At 58.8% G+C, this 16,621-nt stretch overlaps 1 protein-coding gene across 5 annotated transcripts; it reads left to right on the plus strand.

Annotated features, from left to right (window-relative positions):
- The first annotated feature begins 650 nt into the window (after nt 1-650).
- On the plus strand, nt 651-15,875 carry FURIN (furin, paired basic amino acid cleaving enzyme). 5 transcript variants are annotated; one of them, XM_016927434.3, is made up of 16 exons: nt 651-774; nt 8,001-8,336; nt 8,674-8,772; nt 8,881-8,976; nt 9,315-9,443; nt 9,554-9,630; nt 9,946-10,034; nt 10,551-10,723; nt 11,183-11,395; nt 11,863-11,963; nt 12,090-12,193; nt 12,286-12,403; nt 12,513-12,692; nt 13,110-13,234; nt 13,348-13,458; nt 13,704-15,875. In XM_016927434.3, the coding sequence occupies exons 2-16, from the start codon at nt 8,160-8,162 to the stop codon at nt 14,294-14,296; spliced, it is 2,385 nt and encodes a 794-aa protein (XP_016782923.1). In that variant the 5' UTR covers nt 651-774; nt 8,001-8,159; the 3' UTR covers nt 14,297-15,875. The 5 variants fall into 5 exon arrangements, with proteins under 5 accessions (XP_016782923.1, XP_054523926.1, XP_009428116.1 ...); XM_054667951.2 differs by lacking the exon at nt 651-774 and adding an exon at nt 3,133-3,231; XM_009429841.5 differs by lacking the exon at nt 651-774 and adding an exon at nt 3,895-4,027.
- The last annotated feature ends 746 nt before the right edge of the window (nt 15,876-16,621 follow it).

The raw sequence follows: 16,621 nt of genomic DNA on the forward strand, positions 1-16,621 counted from the left end.
GGCCATTGCATTCCAGCCTGGGCAACAGAGCGAGACTCTGTCTAGAAAAAAAAAAAACAAACCCATAAAACAAACAAACAAAAAAAACTATGAGGATTGAGTGATTCACATTTCTGAATCGAGAGGGAGAAGGACGGGCAGCAGGCTTGTTGAAGCTGGAAGGCCAGGGAGGTCGCAGACTGAGGAAGACCCTGGTGTGTCCCAGGTACCTCCATGCAACCCTACTAGAGAGGTGGTCTCTGGCTTCCTATGGACAAGCTCTAAGGGACCCAGCTATGGGGCACCAGAGCCCAGCGTTCAGCAGCTGCTCAATGAATGTCTGCCAGGCGAGACTGCAACCAAAGCATTTATTAGGTACATAATTGTGGCAGCACTGGCTGGCCATGGAAGGCAAGGCAGAACACAAGGAGCTGGAGCTGGTGGAAGGAAGTCATTAAGTCAGCCAGTGGCTGGGATGCAGCAAAGCCAGGCAGAAGGTAAGTGCAGACCCACCCCAATAAATGAGGAAAATGAGAAGGGCTGGCTGGCCATGTTAGGATCCAGTTCCAGCGCGACCAGATATGTCACCACCACATCACTTTTAGCTCCTCCCCCCACCCACAGACACCCTGTTTGCCTGTCATATAAAGAAGGTTTTCCCAAAGTGGTTTAGCCAGAACTGCAAGGGCCCCGCCCTGTGAAGGGATAGGAGCCTGACTGTTGCAGCTGCAGTGAGTGGCGGAGAAGCTGCAGTGGCCAGGATGAATCCCAGGTGCTCTGGAGCTGGATGGTGAAGTATGGACATGCTTTATTTGATTTTGCATTGACTTAAAGGTTTAATTATTTTAGGAGTTCTTGTAGACATTCCTGAAAAATGCAGGTAGGCAAAAAGAAGAAAACAAAGATCGCAAATGTGACCCTTTCATTCGGAGAGAACACCAATGGAATTTTGTTATGCACCCTTCTATGCACGTCTGAATGTTGTATAGACATTCTGCTTACAACTAGGTGTGGGTGCTGCTGCCGAAGGCTTTATTTGCTGTGCCTGAGGTGGACCAGAGATTTCAGAGAAGACTCCCAGAGCACCCCAAGGAGACAACAGGAGTGCTTGGAGTCAGGATGACTGGGTGGATTTAGGACTATGTGATTCTCAGGAGCCTCTCTGGATTAGCCCCAAATCAAGGATAAAGAGAGGCCTGGCTGGACTCTTCCTCCCAGAGCCCTGCTGGGAAAATGGAGCCCCTTTACAGCCCCCACTTACCCATCAGGCCCTGCTCCTCCCACTCATCTCCAGACTTCTGTCACATGCCCAAGTCCTGCTAACTGCTGTGTAAAACTGGGTAAGGTGGGATCCAGAGGACCTTGGGCCCCTAGGGCCCCAAGTCAGGAGACCTGGGCTCCAGGGCCAGTTGAGAGTGATAAAGAGAACAATACCTGCCCACAGGACTTGTTGCAATGAGATAAAGGCAGAAGTCACCAGTTGTGGTCAAATGGGATTTTTTTCCAGAGAAGTCTCACAGAGAGTGGCTTTCAAATCCTTTTTAGCAGCAGAATTGTTGTAAAATACAATCTCATGTGAAACCCTAAAATGTGAGACACTCTAGGTGAAGCAGAGAGAGGTGCTCACCTGCCCAATCCTGTCCTCATTCCTCCCTCTCAGGGAGGCACCTCTGAGAACCCACTTTAAAGAATTTTGCCTTATGCCAAAGGCAGGATTGAAGAGGCAAGCTGGCTGGGAGAAACTGGGAAGCTCCACTTCCCACCGCCTCTGCCTGGGTGGCAGTCATCTGAGCCTAGGCTAGCCCCTCCCCCTCCAAAGACCCACTGCGGGCTCCCCTGGGGCCAGCCTCCAGGATGGGTGGGGCACCTGAAGCAGCAAGTATTGCTATTTTTCTGGGCTGACCTTTCTTCTAGGCCTGAGGACAAGTGGGAAGGTAGGTGGGGCCAGCCCTGTCCCTGTTTCCCCTCAATGGAGTTCTCTTGCTCACAGCCTAAGGAAGAAGCGTGACTCACTTCCGGCCTCAGTCTGACTGCTGGAGTATTGTTCTCCCAACTGTGGCTGGCGCTACCCAGTGTGGCCCCTACAAGTCTTAGTTCCTTGGCGGAGGGGAAGTCCCCACTTTGGGACAAGGCCAACTGGACTTATCTTCCCGCTCAACTTTGAGGACCCAGCATTGTTCCTCCAGTTTCCAGTTCTTGCAGTGTTTGTAAAGGGGCCCGAATCGTACCTGATCCCATTCACTAAATATTATCTCCATTTTATAGAAGGGTAAATTGAGGAAGTCCCTGAGAAATTAACTTGTCTAAGGTGTCCCAGCAAAAAATAGTGCCCCAGGGATTTGAACCGGTTTTCTGATTGATTTTTCACCAGTCGCCTTAAGAATTATCATGATTTAACCTCTCTGGGCCTCAGTTTCCTACTCTATAAAATGCAGACAGTGATACATGAAAGGTACTTAAAGGAAAATGTACTGTACCCACCTCATGGGGCATGTGGTGAGGATAAAACGGGTTGACACAGGAAAAGAGCTCTCAATGCTGCCTGGCTCATAGAAAACACTCAGTGGATTTTTTTTTTTCCCCATTACCCGGGAACCTGTGTTAAGGAGGCCACAGGCTGATCCTGTGCAGCCAGGTTATCTCACAGGGAGCGAGAAGAGATGGGCACAGGCTACTCTGCGACCTTGGAATAACCCAGCCTGGGAAGCTCTTGGCCACATTTTCCTTCTTTTCTTTCTCAGCTCAAGCAGCGTCGGCCTCAGCCAAGTAGCACAAACGTTTTCTAGGGCCCAGGGAGGGAGAGGCTCCGGCTGGTATATTGCAAGTAGCTTGGATTCAGGCTCTGCCAAACACCCCAGTCTCTTGCAGGATCTGAGGTCTGCTGGTTGTGGGACTTTGCGCAAATTATTTAAACGTTGTGCGCCTCAGTTTCCTTATCTGTAAAATGGGATTAATAATCTCAGCCTGAAAGGATTATGTGGATTAAATCATGTACATAAGAAGGAGATAATGTAAAGTGACTGGCCTGGTGCCTGGCAAGCGGTTGGTGTTTAAAAAAAAAAAAAAAAAGCTAAAAATATTAAAAGGAGGTGGGCTACTTCTGCTCATATATCCACCTGTCTATACAAATGCAGACGAAGTCGTGACTCCTCTAACAGTAGGCCAAGAGGAGGCTGGTCCTGCCGCCGTGCAGTCCTCCCTCGACCTTGGAGTGGAGGACCCCAGGTCCGCCGTCCCTGGGCACTTAACCCGGTCAGGCTCAAATTCGTCGCCCAGGAGTGGGGAAGCGGGGGACGGAGAGGGCCAGTCCCCCAAGAGTCCGGCTGAGGCAGGGCTCGGAGTGCCTCCCCCAAGCCTTTCCCTTTGGTTCCGAGTTCGGGTCTCCGCGGCCGTCTTCCCGGGGAGCTCGCGGGGCGAAGAGCCGAGCCCGGGGGCGGGGGCACGGCAGCGGGGCCTGAGGGACGCGCCGGGCGGCCGCGAGGACTTTGGGATCGCCTGCCCCACTTCCTACCTGCCCCTACCAGGAGCCGGAGGCAGCGGGCGCCCCAGAAGGCCCCGCAGGGCCGACGCGCGGGGTCGGACGCGCTGGGGCCCACGGCGCTGGGAACGCGGGCCCGGAGTCGGGCCCGGGCGGCATGGGCGGCGGGCGGACGAGCCGGAGCCGGCGGTGGTGGCGGCGGCGGCGGCCGGGGAAGCGCGGAGGTGGCGCCGCGAGGGGGAGGGGCGCGGCGGCGGAGGAGGAGGAGCCCGGGCCGCCGCCGCCGCCGCCGCCGCTGACAGCGGCCCGAGTAAACAAGCCGCGCCGCCGCGGCCCGGCCGCTGCCCCCGCCCGCGCCGGAGCTGGAGCCCAGGCCGAGCCCTGCCCTGGTCGCCGGCCGGGCCGAGGCCGCGCCGCCGCGCCTCCCCGCCTCCGCGCCGTGACGCTGCCGCCGGGCGCGGGGACCGCGCCGAGCCCAGGCCCCCGCCGCCGGGCTCTCCGCTCGGCCGAGGGGCGCCCGAGCCGCCGCGGCGGTCGCCTGGAAAAGTTTCCCCGCCCGGGCTCCCCAGGGTAAGCAGCGAGGGCGCGGGGCCCGGGGCCCGGGGAAGGCAAGCGCGCCTGGGAGCCGGGCCCGAGGGGAGCCGGCCGGGCCGGGCCGTGCAGCTCTGCCCCAGGAGCGGGCTCCGCGGCCCGGGTGCCCGGGCCGGGGAGGGTCGGGGCACTGGCGCCGGTGCAGCCCCGACCCGGGTCCCCCGGGGCCCGGCTGCCCGCCGGCTTTCCGGAACTGGCCCCGGGGCCGGCCCCGAGGGTGGAGCTGCCGGGAGCAGACAGGGCGCTCCGCAGCCCACCTGAGCGCGCCGGGCCCGTCTCGGCCCCTCGGCCGTGGCTGGTACTTTTCCGCGTGGGGCCAGGGCGAGCCCTCTGACCTCAGGAAGCGCCTGCGGGGCCCCTGCTGGGGGCGGGATGGGGAGAAAATTCCGCAGGCGCCGGGTGCTCCAGCCTCCCCGCCGCCACCGGGGCTGCCGCCGGCTCGCCCACTCCGCGGCCGAGGAGGGCCTGCGTTCCGCCCGGGGAGGGGAGGAGCGGCCGGGGGCGAGGCGGGGGCTCCTTCGCTTGGGCCTCGCCCCCGCCCGCACACCTGTGCGGCCAGGACTCAGGTGCGGGATCCGCGGGCGCCGGCGGCCGGCGCAGGTAGGTCCCTGGGCTGCCTTCTGCCGCGGCCTGGCCGAGGCCCCTGTGCCCCCGCTGCGTGGCTGGACCAAGGGGCGGCCTGCTTGCCAGACAGGTCTGACGGCAGTCACTTGTCTGGTCAGAACCCGCTTTCCCATCATCCTCTACCCCCTGGCCCCTGGGGTGCAGACCCTCATCCACCGGAGAGTGTTGGGATTCCTATTCTGACTTGGGAAGTGCTAGGAGAACCCGGGTGATATGGCCTGGTGAGGGCGGGTGCTGAGCAGGTGTGGACACAGCATAGGAGATTAGCCAAGCCTGGCCTCTTCTCAAGCAGGGCAGCCCTCGTTTTACTATTTCCTATATTGGTCTTCTACGGAGCATTTGATTTTTAAAAAGGATTCTGTGGCTTTTTAAAAAGTTTGGAAGCCGCTGGTCCAGCAGTTTTTACCACCAAGGAAACTGAGGCCCAGGGAGAGGAAGTGACTTGTTAAGATCATCCAGCAAATAGTGGGCAGGGACTGGGAGCGATAAATTCACGGGAGCCTCCCAGGGCTGGTAACAGGACCCCGCGTGGTGTCTCTGCTAGAGGGAGAGACTGACTGGGTGTCCGAGTGGCCCTCCCGTGGCCTGCTCTGTGGCTGTGTCAGAGCCAGACCCCCAGTGTCTGGGAAACAGCAGTCGGTCCTGGGGTGAGGCGCAATTTGAGTGGCCCAGAGTGGCTCTCTGTGTCAGGAGGTTCTGGTGCTGGAGAAAAGGGCTTTGCCCAAGAACACAGCCAGGAAGAGCACCCACAGCTCTCTCTGGCCACAGCCTGGAACAGAGTCCCATGTGAAACAAGATCATGAGAAATACAGCAAGCCTCCAGGTTTGAGACAAACTGGGACTAGAGGGTGAGTCAGAGTCTGGGATGGGGGTGGGGAGAAACCCATTCATTCATTGTTTTCAGTTCTTACTCTTTTCGGGGATCCTCCCTTGTCCCACATGCTGTGGCAGAGCCGTCTGTGGGGGTCTCATTTTCTGGAAGCCATCCCCACCCCTCACCATGGCTGGGGTTGTTGGATAGAGGGAGGCTGGCCCTCTTTCTTTGGGGGGACTGTTCAGTTGCGCCTGAAGCCTGCTTTCTTTCCGAGTGCTGCAAGGTAATTAAATAGTTGGTTAATCACTTTTAACGCCAAACAGCTGCGGCTCCATCTACAGTGTGCTGGAATCTGGGCTAGACCCAGATGAACCCAGCCTCGATTTGGGGGCTCCAGCAGGACTCACAGCACTGTGGTTGGTGGTGGTGGGGGCAGGGGGGTGGTTGCATGACATCTGGACCCAAGAGGCAGCTGTTGTGGCAGCAAGAGAGAGGAGAGAGATGAGGCCCCGTTCCTATATGGCTCTGCCCCCAGGGTCCCACATCCTCTGTTAAATGAGGGACTTGGGGTGGGGGGTGGGGGGGCGGTCCTTCCATCCCCTAGGGCTGGGGCGCCTAGCTGCCCAGCCATTGATCAGGCCAACTTTCTGGAACCAACCACCCAAAGCACCATGGGGCTGTGGTTCCCAGGCCTGCCCTGGAAGTCCTGTGGAGTCTGCCCGCAGGGATGTGCAGGAGCTGTATTGTAGATGTCTCCTGCCATCAGCTGTCAGGTTATTTTGGTCCAAACTGAAAATACTCCAGGAATTGTGTGTGGAGTACCCCCAGCCTGCAGGGTGGGACTGCAGCAGTCAGGGAGGCCGGTTGTGTCTAAGGGCAGCTTCTGGAGAAGCAAGGAGTTCTCTGTGGTGAGCCTGCCTCTCTAGCTCCCCAGGGCCTACGTGAGCTGGGGTGCCTTCCTTTTGGTATCCGGCAGAGTGGCCTTGGCTATGGAAGTGCTAAGGGCATCCAGGGCCCTGCTGCTGCTCAGGGAGCTTGGCACTGATATGGGATACCCCCAGCAGCACTGCTGGGACCTCCCCTAGCTTCCCCCCCTTCCTCCAGGGCCTTGGCTTCTGGCTAGTCAGGGGCACTATGTGGGGACAGTTATGTGGCCCCGGGCAGAGAGAGGTCCCGCCGTCTGTTTGCTGAAGGAGGAAAAACAACACTCGGACTATTGATTCAGTCTCACCTTGGCGCTCCTGGCTCAGCAGCCAGTGTTTGCCCTGGCTGCCTGGGCTCGGATTACGCAAGGCTGGTGGGCGTGGAGCAAGCAAGGGGGCAGCTGGGGGCCTCCAGGCCCAGGCAGGGCAGGGCTTGGCGGCCCCAGCGTTCCCCAGGAAACTGTAAAAACGAGCCTGGGGCCCTGACTTTGCTGATAGCGGCCATCTCAGCCATAGAGGGAGGTGAAGCCTCTGTGATCTCCACCCCCGCACCCCCTCAGGACATGGCCCCTAAAAGCACCATCCCATTTAGGGTCACCCATTTTCTTCCCAGGAGCTGTGGGGCTTTGCAAATAACTCCCTATGGCTGAATCTGCTTTGCTGAACTAGGAAACCCTAGTGAGTTGTATAGATGCCATTCATTTAAGAACCTTGAAAAGCCAACATCTTATTCCCATGTAAAATATACCTAGGTGATTTGGAGAATACAGTGACACAAAGAAGAAAATAACAATTACTTGTAATTCTCACCATCTTGAGAGAACCACTGTTAACATTTTTTAGCGTGTGTCCTTCCAGATTTTGTTTTAGTTTGTATAAATATACATGTATAAATAGTGTTTAAAAAATAAAATGGGATTATGTGTACATACTGCTTTATAATGCATCTTCTTTACCTTGATCATGGTGAATATTTATTCATTTCTTGTTTCTGATTTTGAGTGACTCAGGGCTTGATAGTCTTCATCCTGCTTCTTCTGTTACACTTTTTTTTTTTTTTTGAGAGGGAGTATCGTTCTGTCGCACAGACTGGGAGTGCAGTGGCGCGATCTTGGCTCACTGCAACCTCCACCTCCTGGGCTCAAGCAATTCTTGTGCCTCAGCCTCCCAAGTCGCTGGCACTACAAGCACCCGCCACCACACTTGGCTCATGTTTGTATTTTTAGTAGAGACGAGGTTGCACCATGTTGGCCAGGCTGGCCTTGAACTCCTGACCTCAGGTGATCCACCCGCCTCAGCCTCCCAAAGTGCTGGATGACAGAAGTGAGCCACCATGCCTGGCCCTTCTGTTACACTTCTTATATTCTTGCATGGAGAAAGGATTGGGGGGGATTGTGAGGGCATCCATCTGTCCATCTATGTGGCTGGCCTTGGGGGCTAGATTTCTTCTGGGGAGGACTAATTTTTTTACCCTTCTCCCCCAGATCTCATTTCAGGCCCCAATTGAAACTTGGGGTGGGCAGGGCAGCTTTAGTGTGTAGCAGGGGAGGAACTGACCCTCTCCCCCCTTTTCCCCTCTTGTTCCTCTCAGGGTCGGCACTCTTCACCCTCCCGAGCCCTGCCCGTCTCGGCCCCATGCCCCCACCAGTCAGCCCCGGGCCACAGGCAGTGAGCAGGCACCTGGGAGCCGAGGCCCTGTGACCAGGCCAAGGAGACGGGCGCTCCAGGGTCCCAGCCACCTGTCCCCCCCATGGAGCTGAGGCCCTGGTTGCTATGGGTGGTAGCAGCAACAGGAACCTTGGTCCTGCTAGCAGCTGATGCTCATGGCCAGAAGGTCTTCACCAACACGTGGGCTGTGCACATCCCTGGAGGCCCAGCGGTGGCCAACAGTGTGGCACGGAAGCATGGGTTCCTCAACCTGGGCCAGGTAGGTGTTCCCCACAGGACACTGCCAGGGGGTGGGACCAGAGAAGACAGGGATTCTGGGAGCAGGAGCTGTTGGCCTTGTTTGCTCAGGGGCATCTGGGTAGCCGGCATGTTCTGGGTGGCCATGAGCAAAGCACAGGTGGTTTAGGCAAGCAGCATATCCCAGTGAGAGTGAGTCCTCATGGTCCCCGCATTTTGCTGGGTCCCGGACAGGGAGCAGATGCCCCGCACCCCCGACCGTGGCGAGCCTCCCGTGAAGCCGTTGTCCACCCCCGTCCCCCGCCTCCCTGGGGACTGACAGATGGAAAGCCCAGCTCAGTCTCCCTGCTCTATTGCAGATCTTCGGGGACTATTACCACTTCTGGCATCGAGGAGTGACAAAGCGGTCCCTGTCGCCTCACCGCCCGCGGCACAGCCGGCTGCAGAGGGAGCCTCAAGTGAGTGTGGCCCCAGCCCCCTCCTGCTGCCACCCTCCCCCTCCTGCTCTCAGGAGCCCCTCTCGCCTCCTGCTCCACCCACACCATCTCTCCCTCACTCCCCCACAGGTACAGTGGCTGGAACAGCAGGTGGCAAAGCGACGGACTAAACGGGACGTGTACCAGGAGCCCACAGACCCCAAGTTTCCTCAGCAGTGGTACCTGGTACGTGGCCTTCTTCGCTGCTGGGACCTCCTCCCCAGATGCACCATCCACCCACTATGAGCTCTTGGATGGAGGAGGCTGTCTTCGAGGCCTCCTCTGATTCGTTTCCTTTCCTCCTGCTGGGCAGTCTCTCCTTGGCCCATCCTAATAAGCAAGCCTGGGGGTGGCCCTCCCAGAGTCCTCTACATTCCCATGGAGTCCAGACAGCCAGTGGCGGCCTTTCAGGAGCAGGGATGGTACAGGAGGAGGTTTTAGGGGGGCAAAGGGATTCTTCAAGATGCTCCTAGCCTCAGAAAACCAATCATGTCTCATAAGTGATGGGGTGGGTGTCTCCACAGTCTGGTGTCACTCAGCGGGACCTGAATGTGAAGGCGGCCTGGGCGCAGGGCTACACAGGGCACGGCATTGTGGTCTCCATTCTGGACGATGGCATCGAGAAGAACCACCCGGACTTGGCAGGCAATTATGTGAGGAAGTGGGGGAGGGAGGCCATGATCCCTGCTGAGGTGTGTCTAGAGGGTGTCTTGTTCTATCAGTGAGGTCAGCCTTCTCCTGATGGTGGCCAAATCCTTCTTAGGATCCTGGGGCCAGTTTTGATGTCAATGACCAGGACCCTGACCCCCAGCCTCGGTACACACAGATGAATGACAACAGGTAAGAAGTGGCAGGCCCCGGTCTCTGCCTCCCTTCTCCTTTCTTCCACTAAGGAACAGGGCTGAGCCTGGGTGAGATGTGCCTTGCCTAAAAGGCTGAGGCTTTTCCCACAGTCCTGGCCCCCCTGGGGCTCTGAGGGAGGGCTCGGTCAGAGTGGAGATGGCCACAGGCCCAGTGGAGTGTGGGAGACAGGGGCTGGGTGCTCAGGGGATGATGGGTGTCGGATGTGCAGATCCCTCGTGCTCCTCAGGCCACATCTGCCGGGCCCTGTTCACCCCATTTGTCCTACTCATGCTACGTGCTTGGCCCTGGCAGGCATGGCACACGGTGTGCGGGGGAAGTGGCTGCGGTGGCCAACAACGGTGTCTGTGGTGTAGGTGTGGCCTACAACGCCCGCATTGGAGGTGAGTGTGGGCCTGGGCCACCCTGTCTTCAGGAGGGCCCTTCAGTGGAATTTTTCCCGCCCGCTTCCCATCTGGCCAATGCCTGCCACTTTCCCACTGTGGATCCTTTGATCACGTGGCTGTTCCATGGAGGGTTCCCAAAGGGTCAAAGACTGAAAGAGCTGGACCCCTGTGGAGTGAGGGTTTCCTAGCAGGAGTCTCCTGAAATCCTCATGACCCATTGTGAGTCCTCACGTGGCAGATCCTTGATCACCAGGCTCTTTTGGGAACCAGAGACTCTTTCTAGTCCTGAATGTGTGGTTGGGGGCAGGAGGTGTTCTCTTTTTCCTTCTCTGGGTCTTGTCTTTGAAAGGCAGAGGCAAACAGGTAGTTGGGGGTTCAGGGTTTCTCAGCATCAGCCTCCACCCTTCCCTTACTCATCCCCTGGGGTGCAGGGCTGGGTGTGCTCCTTGGGGTGGGGGCCCTGACAGCTGGACCCATGCAGCATCCCTCTTCGTGCCCCCCCTTCACGGCCAGGGGTGCGCATGCTGGATGGCGAGGTGACAGATGCAGTGGAGGCACGCTCGCTGGGCCTGAACCCCAACCACATCCACATCTACAGTGCCAGCTGGGGCCCCGAGGATGACGGCAAGACAGTGGATGGGCCAGCCCGCCTCGCCGAGGAGGCCTTCTTCCGTGGGGTTAGCCAGGTGAGGTGGGGATCTGGCCAGCCTCTGGGGGCAGGTTGGGTGCTGTCTTCCATACCTATCTTGTGTTTTTTGGTTTGTTTTATTTATTCTCATGTTTAACTTTACACAAAGCATGTTTATTGAAACATTAAGGGACAGAAGAAGAGTAGAGTGCATATACCACTTGGGCTTGCCTAATTAAAAAACACATTTTTTTTAGAAATGAGGTCTTGCTATGTTACCCAGGCTGGTCTCAAACTCCTGGCCTCAAGCGATCCTCCCGCCTTGGCCTCTTGGTCTGATTTTTTGTGTGCCTAGATAGACATATTTGGATACATACTTGATCCACCAGGGATCTCACAGGGGACAGGAGGTTCCCAGAGAATGAGGCTCCAGCCTTCCCAGTTTTCCAGCAGTGTCCTCCTGCCAGCCCTCCCTCAAGTCCCAGTCTTGAATGACCCCAGCCCACTCTGTCCACAGGGCCGAGGGGGGCTGGGCTCCATCTTTGTCTGGGCCTCGGGGAACGGGGGCCGGGAACATGACAGCTGCAACTGCGACGGCTACACCAACAGTATCTACACGCTGTCCATCAGCAGCGCCACGCAGTTTGGCAACGTGCCGTGGTACAGCGAGGCCTGCTCGTCCACGCTGGCCACGACCTACAGCAGTGGCAACCAGAATGAGAAGCAGATCGTGAGTCTTACCTGGGGGTGGGGGCTGGGGAGATGGGGCTGCTGGCTGGCTCTGTCCAGCACCCTCTTTTGGAGGCTATCTGCCTCCACCCCCATGTGGCTGGGTGATAGTGGCTCAGGCATCATGGAACATGAACTCTGGGGCTCTGTAGGTTCTTGGAGGCCATGGAGCCATCTCTGAAGCCTTTGAAAAGCCTAGACTCTCTCTAAAAACATACATTGTTCTTATTCATCTCTACCCTCTAGTTGAACCCCCTTATTCCTTTGGAAAATGAGGCCCAGGAGGGGCTCGTCATTAGCATGTCCACAGCAAGTTAGCAAGGCAGCAGCTGGGACCCGGGGTTCTTGGCCCTGGCTCCCCATACCATCTGTGGTGCCCAGGACCTGTATGCAGAGGGAGGGTAGGCAGGTGGCTCCTCTAGCCCCCTCCACCCATCACAGGCCCCAATATGATTCTCTTCCTGGCAGGTGACGACTGACTTGCGGCAGAAGTGCACGGAGTCTCACACGGGCACCTCAGCCTCTGCCCCCTTAGCAGCCGGCATCATTGCTCTCACCCTGGAGGCCAAGTAAGTGGGTGGGGGCCAGGGGCAACCCTGTCCCTACCAGCACTCTCTGTAGGGCAGCCCTTAGGGCAGCTGGAGAGCTGCTCCCAAAAAAGACTGATCCCCAGCCTCTCCCTTCCTTCTTTGCAGTAAGAACCTCACATGGCGGGACATGCAACACCTGGTGGTACAGACCTCGAAGCCAGCCCACCTCAACGCCAACGACTGGGCCACCAATGGTGTGGGCCGGAAAGGTGAGGGCAGGCTGGCCCGGCAGGCTGGATGTGGAGTTAGGTAGAAGGCACTCTGTGCCTGACAGCTGACCCTACCTTCCCTGTCCCCACAGTGAGCCACTCATATGGCTACGGGCTTTTGGACGCAGGCGCCATGGTGGCCCTGGCCCAGAATTGGACCACAGTGGCCCCCCAGCGGAAGTGCATCATCGACATCCTCACCGAGCCCAAGTGAGGGCTGGACCCAGGCTGGGAGGGGGCCAGTGGGACCTGAGAGTCGCAGGGGGTGCCCGCTGGTCCCTCTGGGCCAGGCTGACCATCATGGTGCTCTCCTGCACAGAGACATCGGGAAACGGCTCGAGGTGCGGAAGACCGTGACCGCGTGCCTGGGCGAGCCCAACCACATCACTCGGCTGGAGCACGCTCAGGCGCGGCTCACCCTGTCCTATAATCGCCGTGGCGACCTGGCCATCCACCTGGTCAGCCCCATGGGCACCCGCTCCACCCTGCTGGCAGCCAGGTGCTTGCTCTGTCCCTGCCCGCCCTGCCCAGCGCCGCCTCCTCTCACAGCCCGCGTGCTTGCCTTTGCTCGCTCACACGGCCCAGGGGGCACTGAGTGCTACTCAGTGGGGCACTCTTGGCATTTTGGGAGGGACAATTTTGTCCTGTGGGACTGTCCCATGTTGCAGGAATCCCTGGCTTGCAACCATTTAATGTCAGTAGTGTGCCCCACCTTGTGCGGTGCCTGTGTACCTTTCTAGAATCCCCCAGTTGAGCACGTCTGGCTCACTGAGAAACAGCCAAGCCAGCAGGCACTTCTGGCCCCATGGGGTTGGTCTGCGTGGGGGAAGGGTGTGTGGCCCATGTGCTGTGGGTTAGATATCCCTGGCTTGGGGTCCCGCAGAGGCCTCAGGGCTGTGTGCACTCCCCTCCCCAGGCCACATGACTACTCCGCAGATGGGTTTAATGACTGGGCCTTCATGACAACTCATTCCTGGGATGAGGATCCCTCTGGCGAGTGGGTCCTAGAGATTGAAAACACCAGCGAAGCCAACAACTATGGTACTGGGGGCACTTGAGGGGTAGGGGTACGAGGTGGAGGGCTGGCAGGATCTCGAGCACTGGGTGTGGTGCCAGCACTGTCCAACTCTTGCCTCCTCCCCGCTCTGGAACAGGGACGCTGACCAAGTTCACCCTCGTACTCTATGGCACCGCCCCTGAGGGGCTGCCCGTACCTCCAGAAAGCAGTGGCTGCAAGACCCTCACATCCAGTCAGGCCTGTGTGGGTCAGTAGTGGGTGCTGTTGGGCTTTGGGGGCCTGAGTCGGGGGGTAAGGCGGGTGCCTGTCCTGAAGCCCAGCTCTAACAGAAAAAAGTCTCAAGAGACCTGGGGCCCCTGGGGCTCTTGGGATGACCACAGTCCTGGGGCTGGAGGATCCTGGGGATGTGGTGACTTGGCTTGGGGCTGCTGTGGTCCTGGGGCTACAGTCTGTTTAGCTGACACACACTTGCCCTCTCTCCCATGCCGGCAGTGTGCGAGGAAGGCTTCTCCCTGCACCAGAAGAGCTGTGTCCAGCACTGCCCTCCAGGCTTCGCCCCCCAAGTCCTCGATACGCACTATAGCACCGAGAATGACGTGGAGACCATCCGGGCCAGCGTCTGCGCCCCCTGCCACGCCTCATGTGCCACATGCCAGGGGCCGGCCCTGACAGACTGCCTCAGCTGCCCCAGCCACGCCTCCTTGGACCCTGTGGAGCAGACTTGCTCCCGGCAAAGCCAGAGCAGCCGAGAGTCCCCGCCACAGCAGCAGCCACCCCGGCTGCCCCCGGAGGTGGAGGCGGGGCAACGGCTGCGGGCAGGGCTGCTGCCCTCACACCTGCCTGAGGTGGTGGCCGGCCTCAGCTGCGCCTTCATCGTGCTGGTCTTCGTCACTGTCTTCCTGGTCCTGCAGCTGCGCTCTGGCTTTAGTTTCCGGGGGGTGAAGGTGTACACCATGGACCGTGGCCTCATCTCCTACAAGGGGCTGCCCCCTGAAGCCTGGCAGGAGGAGTGCCCGTCCGACTCCGAAGAGGACGAGGGCCGGGGCGAGAGGACCGCCTTTATCAAAGACCAGAGCGCCCTCTGATGAGCCCACTGCCCACCCCCTCAAGCCAATCCCCTCCTTGGGCACTTTTTAATTCACCAAAGTATTTTTTTATCTTGGGACTGGGTTTGGACCCCAGCTGGGAGGCAAGAGGGGTGGAGACTGCTTCCCATCCTACCCTCGGGCCCACCTGGCCACCTGAGGTGGGCCCAGGACCAGCTGGGGCGTGGGGAGGGCCGTACCCCACCCTCAGCACCCCTTCCATGTGGAGAAAGGAGTGAAACCTTTAGGGCAGCTTGCCCCGGCCCCGGCCCCAGCCAGAGTTCCTGCGGAGTGAAGAGGGGCAGCCCTTGCTTGTTGGGATTCCTGACCCAGGCCGCAGCTCTTGCCCTTCCCTGTCCCTCTAAAGCAATAATGGTCCCATCCAGGCAGTTGGGGGCTGGCCTAGGAGATATCTGAGGGAGGAGGCCACCTCTCCAAGGGCTTCTGCACCCTCCACCCTGTCCCCCAGCTCTGGTGAGTCTTGGCGGCAGCAGCCATCATAGGAAGGGACCAAGGCAAGGCAGGTGCCTCCAGGTGTGCACGTGGCATGTGGCCTGTGGCCTGTGTCCCATGACCCACCCGTGTGCTCCGTGCCTCCACCACCACTGGCCACCAGGCTGGCGCAGCCAAGGCTGAAGCTCTGGCTGAACCCTGTGCTGGTGTCCTGACCACCCTCCCCTCTCTTGCACCCGCCTCTCCCGTCAGGGCCCAAGTCCCTGTTTTCTGAGCCCGGGCTGCCTGGGCTGTTGGCACTCACAGACCTGGAGCCCCTGGGTGGGTGGTGGGGAGGGGCGGTGGCCCAGCCGGCCTCTCTGGCCTCCCACCCGATGCTGCTTTCCCCTGTGGGGATCTCAGGGGCTGTTTGAGGATATATTTTCACTTTGTGATTATTTCACTTTAGATGCTGATGATTTGTTTTTGTATTTTTAATGGGGGTAGCAGCTGGACTACCCACCTTCTCACACCCACCGTCCGCCCTGCTCCTCCCTGGCTGCCCTGGCCCTGAGGTGTGGGGGCTGCAGCATGTTGCTGAGGAGTGAGGAATAGTTGAGCCCCAAGTCCTGAAGAGGCGGGCCAGCCAGGCGGGCTCAAGGAAAGGGGGTCCCAGTGGGAGGGGCAGGCTGACATCTGTGTTTCAAGTGGGGCTCGCCATGCCGGGGGCTCATAGGTCACTGGCTCTCCAAGTGCCAGAGGTGGGCAGGTGGTGGCACTGAGCCCCCCCAACACTGTGCCCTGGTGGAGAAAGCACTGACCTGTCATGCCCCCCTCAAACCTCCTCTTCTGACGTGCCTTTTGCACCCCTCCCATTAGGACAATCAGTCCCCTCCCATCTGGGAGTCCCCTTTTCTTTTCTACCCTAGCCATTCCTGGTACCCAGCCATCTGCCCAGGGGTGCCCCCTCCTCTCCCATCCCCCTGCCCTCGTGGCCAGCCCGGCTGGTTTTGTAAGATACTGGGTTGGTGCACAGTGATTTTTTTCTTGTAATTTAAACAGGCCCAGCATTGCTGGTTCTATTTAATGGACATGAGATAATGTTAGAGGTTTTAAAGTGATTAAACGTGCAGACTATGCAAACCAGGCCCAGTCTCCAGTGTGGTACCGTTACTCCTGCATCGCAGCTGAGGATAGGGGGCCAGTTAGGCCTACACAGTGGCCTGCCTGCCTGCCTGGATGTGGGCCCAAGTCAGAAGGCCAAAGTCCTCCAAGGGGCGGGAGGATGCGCCAGCCCCTAGTGGAGCTCCCTGGGGTGGGGCTGGTGACCCCTGGGCCTCAGGAGCTGAGCACTTCACTCCCAAAGTCCTGGTTTCCAGCAGTGTGAAGAACTGGGCCTATTGTGTCTTCCTGGGCTGAAGTGACCTGGTCACCACAGGCTATAGGGCTGAGGCCTAAGGTGGAGGGAGGCCTGACTGAATCAAGATGACTTGTTATGGGGAGCCTGAGTCCCAGATGGAAAACTCCACGCCTGTCCGCTCCCCAACCCCTGCCCCTTGATTTCCCCAGGTCTCCCTTGGGACAGGAAGCCCCTGCCTGGGGGTAGGAGGATGGGGACAAAACCACTAGGATCTGTACCCGAGAAGCAGTCTCTGTTCGGGATATTTACTTGGAAATTTTATTCAAATGGAAGCTGGCGCCTGAGCCTCTCCTTAGGGAATTCCGTGAGGTGGGGAGGGCTGGGACCAGGGTTCCCTCTTTCTCTTCTGCGGTGGCCCTGGCCTAGTGCTAGGACTGCGCGCCTCCCCTCAGTACCCGCGGACACCCTGGGCTTCCTGGGCCCAGCATCTGCCTGGGGCCTCGCCCTGGGCTCCCCCTCCTGACCCCCACCTT

Source organism: Pan troglodytes, chromosome 16 (assembly GCF_028858775.2).
Source record: "Pan troglodytes isolate AG18354 chromosome 16, NHGRI_mPanTro3-v2.0_pri, whole genome shotgun sequence".
NCBI classification, from domain to species: domain Eukaryota; kingdom Metazoa; phylum Chordata; class Mammalia; order Primates; family Hominidae; genus Pan; species Pan troglodytes.